The 6910-nt window shown below is 38.6% G+C and overlaps 1 protein-coding gene across 1 annotated transcript; it reads left to right on the forward strand.

Moving 5' to 3' along the window:
- The first annotated feature begins 4937 nt into the window (after positions 1 to 4937).
- Positions 4938 to 6300, forward strand: LOC138049847 (ATP-dependent DNA helicase RecQ-like). Its single transcript, XM_068896308.1, has 2 exons — positions 4938 to 5357; positions 5395 to 6300. The coding sequence occupies exons 1-2, from the start codon at positions 4938 to 4940 to the stop codon at positions 6298 to 6300; spliced, it is 1326 nt and encodes a 441-aa protein (XP_068752409.1).
- Positions 6301 to 6910: the final 610 nt, after the last annotated feature.

The raw sequence follows: 6910 nt of genomic DNA on the forward strand, positions 1-6910 counted from the left end.
GTAATAAATACCAGTGATACACAGAGGTTAGGTTCAATTTGCCCAATCTCAAGTGTAAACCTTGTTGCTGTTTCTTAGTGCTTGACTTTATTCATTTTTTAAATTAGAAAACCTTCAAAACCACAACTAAAAGGAATGCAATTTGTACGGTGTACATGAGCAGGCGGAATTAACTATACTTAGGACATGTGTTAAAGCATATTTTCTAATATTTTAGGCAATATTTTTAAGACGGCCTCATTGTATGCAAGCGTACTAAATACACGGTGCTAAGAACGAAGATGGGAAAGTGAAGCGTGCAAACCAAGTCAAGTGTCGCAAACAACCTCGTCCCTAGAAGTTAATATAAGTAACTTTTTCACAGAAAAACGCATTAAGGGAATGCCGAATTTCCGTCAATGTTTTTGGAAATACGAGGACTGATGAGTTTGTAAGACCGACCATGTTAGTTATCTTAGCGTAGTTATCTGTAGGGTTAGCTTTCCCGCGGTAGCCCGCACGCGTTGGTTTAAAGGACCGTGGAAACTTCGGTTTCTGCAGCTCTCAGTTAATCCAACAATTTAATTAACTCGCATTTATCTAGGCTGAAGTGTCTACCCCAAGTATTTACCACTAGCTTTCCCGCCTTTGTTGCTGAGAGTTTTATGATCACGTTTCCGTAACTTTTCAAACTCTTTTACCAGCTATAGCTGTATTTGGCACTGATAGCTTACTCTCGAAAGTACTTTACTCAGGAGAACCTTGTAGCACTCACTTATTTGACTAGTTCAGGTGCTACGCCCTGGGAACCTAATCATACGTCCAGGCTGTCACCTTGTTGTCCTTTATTCTTGGAAGGAAATGTATTGATTAGCCAATCACAGCTCAGCAAATGCATATTTAAACGTCAGCTTTTAGCATTTTGATGACAGCTTTGGCTGCCAGCAACGGCAGAGTGCTGAAGTTCCAAGCCACAATAATGAAGTTAAACCATAGAAGCTGTGGCTACAAAATCTGTCTCGTAACACATATATCACGGACTACAATCGGCCAGTTTTCATGAGCCAATTGTTATTATAAGTGCTTTACATTTGAAACCAGTACAATACTCGAGCTCCCTGCGCATCCAAGGCCTGATCGCTCATTTTTAGAGTATTCATAAATCGACGTCGATATAAATGGCGTGTTTTGAACTGTTTTCAAAGAGTTTACTTACGAAACAATATCGCTAATATCTGTGTAGTTTTCAAATAGAGTGCAAAAGTGGGATTACGCAGGAATGAGCAAATTACGCGATCGCACGTGACTTCAAGTCAATTTCACGTAATCTCGTAATTGTGTAAGGTAAGGACCCGTGAATACCTAAGAGCAAAGAGGGACCTGGCTTCCATACCCAAAGATCCCATGAGATTTCGAAGCAATCTACGTGCAGTAAGAGAAGAAAAACCACACATCTGACTCTAACCATACTTTTATTTTCCTGTGAGCCGCATTACACTTAAGTGCATTTTCAGTTGTCAATTGCACACGAGGCCCAAATAGTGGCTTCTAAAGTAGAGGCTTCTAATAAACCTGGAAAAGGTGGATTCTAAAGACCAATCTGCTGTTTTCAATAGTTCATCTACCGAAACTACTGGCTGCGGATAATGCAGCAGCTCTAGGGCTGTGGAACTGTGAGGCTTGGTATAACTTATCTGAAGTTGTGATTCTGACCCTCTTAAAGATTCTGTTCTCCTTATGTATTTTCTGAGAATGGTAACTGAACACGATCGTAAATCTTCATAGGCAACTAAAGATAACAGCGGCGTGGTTTGTTTTAACAATGATATCAACTGGAACGTACAGCTGTCAGAGGACACATGCAAGTTTGCTAACTTTAGCATGTGAACAGTCTGTGCTTTCTGGCAAAAAGAAAAAACACATTGGTAATTTGACTAATTCTCGTTAGTGAAGAATTCTTTGAAAGAAAGCTTGTTGTCCATTTTGTGCTTCATTATTCAAGGGAAAGGTTCTTTAGAAGAGAGTTCGTTCCTAAACTCCTCTGAGAAATGTATTTAGTTTCGTCAAGAGATTATGAAGGTAAGAGAAGTAATCCCTCATACTGGCCCTATTCCCATCGTAATCCCTCTTAAGTTATTTTTAGGTCTCCTGCGAGATCCGGTATTCCCACAAGGGTTAACTGATAGCCAATCACATGTCCCCATTTTTACCAATGTTGACAGCTGAGCGAATTCCCACGCAATGATTCGCGTCGTTCGCGATTTACCATCAAACAAAAATGGCGGAGGATGTTGAGACAAACGCGTATATACATTTTGTAGACGAAAGTGACTTGTTGACTACAGATTTAAGCGATTACAACGACTTATGTTTTGAAACCTGTATCTTGGAAGGAACGAGTTATGTAACCGACAGGATTTTGTACAGAATGGCAAATGGAAGACTATAGTCGATAAGTACGATCTCTCTGACTTCAATAAACGCATTCTCGGTTTCCTTTGCGGGATCAAAATATGATGACTTAATTCTTATATGGCGATAAAGTAGACAGATAGAGCTCTACAACAGTACCAAACATGAAAGGAAAACTTGAATCAAGCGTCCGATAAAAATTTTTGAACCCGTGTTATCGGATTCAAGTAAATCTGCAAAGCACGTATGTTAAATATAGCTGTCTCCTTAAAAAAAGATTTAACACGGTTTCGTATATGGCACAACCTTGATGTGGTATCATTGAAAACTAGACAATTAAGCGATTTCAGTTATTGATGTTTGACGCCTGTATCTTGAAAGGATCGAGTTTTATAAGCGACAGAATTTTGTAAACATTGGCAATTCGCAAACTACAGTCAACAAGTAATATATCGCTGACTTGGTTAACGCGTTCTTGATTTTCTTCGCGGGATTAAAATATGACGACTTAATTCTTAGATATTCATAAATTAGACAGATATCAGACATGAAAAGAAAACTTGAACAGACAGTGCGATAAAAATATTAATGTATCAGATGTATGAACAAGTGGTATCGGATGGAAGTCAATTTGCAAAGCACGCATGTTAAATATACCTGCATCTTTCAAAATTATTAAACTCGGTTTCGTACATTGGACAGTGTTGAAATTGGTGTCACTGTAAACAACACAGTTAAGCGATTTGAATGATATATCTTTGCATATTTTATCTTCAAAGTAACGAGTTTTATATAGGCGACAGAATTTTGTACACAATGAAATATCAAGTCACCAAGTAAAATATTCTTGACTTGTCAACGCGTTCTGGATTTTCTTAGCGGACTTAAACTATGGTGACTTAATTCTATGATATTCATAAATTAGACAGCTAACGCCTTCAAACAATACCACACATGACAGGAAAATTTCAATTGACCGCACGATAAAAATTTTTAAAACCGTAAGATCGGATTGAAGTCAATTCGCAACGAACGCGTAAAATATAGCTCCCTCTTACAAAATTATTTAACACGGTTTCCTACATTAGACAATCGTAAAATTGGTATCAGAGTGAATTATACAGTTAACCGATTTCCATGATATATGATTGCAAACTGTATCTTGACAGGGTTAGTTTTGTAAGCGACAGAATTTTGTAGACGATGAGAAAGTGCGCACTAAAATGGACAAGTAACGCAATGCAACCAAGGTAAACATATCTGCATCTGTCAAAATTATTTAACACGGTTTGATACATTGGAAATTCTTCAAATTGGTATCTCTGTAAACTAGACAGTTAACCAATTCCAAGGCAATTCCAGTGTTTGAAACCTGTATCTTGCAGACAATGAATTTTATCAGGCCATGAAACTCAATTTTGAAAACGGAGAGTGGCATCATACAGAATTTGCTGCACTTTCTCTCCTCCACGAAACTTCCACGTAACGCGCGCGGTAACATTATCCGCGGGAAAATTGATATCATCTAAAAATAACCTAAGAGGGATTACGATGGGAATAGGGCCAGTATGAGGGATTACTTCTCTTACCTTTATAATCTCTTGGTTTCGTATGGTTTTTGACACGAAATGTGTTACTTGTTTGTACGCACAGAATGAAATTAGAAGGCCTCTAATAGCAAATAGTTTGTTTGTTTCAATAAATTTATGGACTGGAAATTGTTTTTGTGAGATTTTTCTGCCTTTGTGGAATTATTGTGTTGTGCAAATTTTAACTATTTGCATACGTGGGTTGAAATTTAATATCACGAGAGCAGTTTCTTGCTGTTTAGTCATTCCGGTGTAAAATGAAGTTAACTTGGGAAGCCGACAATATTTCTTTAAGCTTATGTACTGCGCATTTAGGTGAATTTTTTACGTCCTTTACCAAACTTAATTTATGCAACAATTATTCACAAACAAGAGGCGATTGGCATACACCGACCTATATTTGATATTCATACGGGGGTCTTCTCAGAATTGTTATTAAAAGTTCTAATCCTAACCTTAAACGACGTAGCGACGCATTTATTGAAAGCTAACTGTTAAAGTGGGTGCTTAGACTTACGTGCTGTTTACATGAGAGAACTCATCCCGGGCGGGACGACTTTCATCCCGGGATGAGTCTCACCTCGGTGTCTGGTCATTTGGCTTTTGGTGTTTATATGATCCCGGGGTGAAATTTGTTCCTGCCGGGACGATTTCATCCCGGTCTTCAGCACCGGGACAAAATGTCATCTCGGGATAAAAAATTCATGTATACACTTGATTCTTTTCTGTCCCGGGCCGAAGTGACATTTTTCTGTGCCTCCCTACGTATGACCAGCGGTGAATGATCATACTGTGCATATCAGTTTACGGCAAGGACGGCAACCTCGTTCCCACTACCTTTTCCCTGGCTTGGGGGTGGGGCGGGAAAAGGCCCTGGGATCGGCTGGTCACGTGATCTCAGAACACCCAAATTTCTTGGCTGTACTAAATTATCATACGTTAAACGGAACTTTCAAGATGGCGGCCTCTTCGAGTAAACCAAACTTTTTGTCAGTGCTTCGTCGAATCGAATTTTCTTTAAATAACGGTAATTTTCCTTCTTTAAATTTAAAACCTCTTCAAATGAAGTGTTTCGAATATATGCTGGAAGGTCAGGATGTCATTGGAGTCCTACCTACTGGATTTGGCAAGTCAATGCTCTTTCACCTTCTACCTCATTTCATTCCTGTGAAGACCACCAAGAACATAGTTATTGCGGTATGTCCATTAAATTCCATCATTGAAGATCAGCTGAAAGTCTTAAAAGCTCGAAGGATAACCGCTGATGTCTTACAGCTTGCTGTATACGAGAAGGAACCCGCCGATAACTTGTTCGGAAATCAACAAGAACCAAGCGAGCACGTGGTCCCGGATTCAACGAAGTTTCCTCAAGATGTGGTTAATGGTAACACTTCAATTGTATTCGCCCTTCCAGAGCTACGACAAAATCCTTGTACCCATTGCCAATGAACTGGCAATTCAAAGAGAAAACTACCCAATGACAATCATTTATTTAAAACTGAAATACTGCGGATATGCTTATGGCTTATTTGAAAGAGTATTGAAAGACAAACAGTGCGTTGGAGAAACATCAGAACCCAGTGCAAGACTGTTTGCACAGTTTCATGCGCTCCAGACGAGTCGCATGAAGAAAGACATAATTTCAGAAAAAAAGAAAGAACAATCGAGGGTGAGGGTGCTATTTGCAACATCAGCTCTTGGCATGGGGGTTGATGCTCCTTATGTAACCAACATCATTCATATAACTCCACCAAGTAGCCTTGAAGCTTACATGCAAGAAATTGGTCTTGCTGGCCGTACAGGACTTTCATCATGTGCTACCCTTTATTACAATAACTCTGACATTGCAAAGAATAAAAAACATGTAGAAGAATCAATGAAATCATATTGCAGATCAGAAGACACTTGTCAAAGGAAACTCCTCCTTGATTACTTTGGATTCTCCAGTGTTCAACAAAAGGGCTGTTGCTGCATATGCGATGGCAAATTCAAAAGAACTGAAGAGGATCTCCCCCAAGCTATTAGAAACAAGGTCAGATTTCTACCTAACAGTAACCGTGCTATCCTTGAAAGGTTAATCAAGGGTGCAATTTCTGACCATGAGTCCCAAGCGACATCAGAGGGTTCAATGCTATTTGACATTTCTGTAGATAAGGATCTGGCTGCAAAGGTTATGGAGGGAGTGGAATTTGTTGCATCAGAAGCAGACTTGTTGAAATCATTCGGCATATGGGATGAAACCTGTTCTTCTCAAATCTTTTCGCTTATATCTGAACACACTGCTATATGTACAACTGAAACGGACTCCGACAATGATTAGAACATCAACATAATGTGCTCTGTTCACTTATATCTGAGCACACTCCTCACGACATGTTGAACTCAAATGAACTCTGAAGATTAGAACATCAACATAAATTGTAGATACTGTAAACTACTGATTGTGATTTATTCTCTTAAACACAAGACTGATTCAATGATATTTAATTATTTATGTTGTTAAAATAACACTGATCAATTTGTCTTTGCTTATATCTGAGCACAATACTGTGTGGAACTGAAATGAACTCTGATGATAATCAGAACATCATCATAAATTGTGAACACTGTGAACAGCTGTAGATATATCTGGATTTACTCTCTTAGTACACACTACTGATAGTTAATTATTTCTGTTGTTACCATGACACTGATCAGTATCTGAGCACAATAATATGTGTAGAACTGAAATGAGTGCCTCTAATGATCAGAACCTCATCATAAAATATAAATACTGTGAACTACTGTAGAAATATCCTGATTTACTCTCTTAAAACACACCAGTGGTATTTAATTATTTCCATGCTGTTTCCATGGCAGGGCTCCAAGTTAATGCTCGCAAACTCACAAAATGCGAGTGATTTTGATAATCTGCAAGTGAGAAAAATATC

The sequence above is a fragment of the Montipora capricornis genome, chromosome 1 (assembly GCF_036669925.1).
Source record: "Montipora capricornis isolate CH-2021 chromosome 1, ASM3666992v2, whole genome shotgun sequence".
NCBI lineage: Eukaryota > Metazoa > Cnidaria > Anthozoa > Scleractinia > Acroporidae > Montipora > Montipora capricornis.

Bases quoted from the DNA above. Each gene is read 5' to 3' on its own strand.
- LOC138049847 (XM_068896308.1), top strand. From the start codon at position 4,938: ATGGCGGCCTCTTCGAGTAAACCAAACTTTTTGTCAGTGCTTCGTCGA. The intron at 5,358-5,394 runs GTTAATGGTAAC...TCGCCCTTCCAG, and splicing joins CGAAGTTTCCTCAAGATGTG to AGCTACGACAAAATCCTTGT.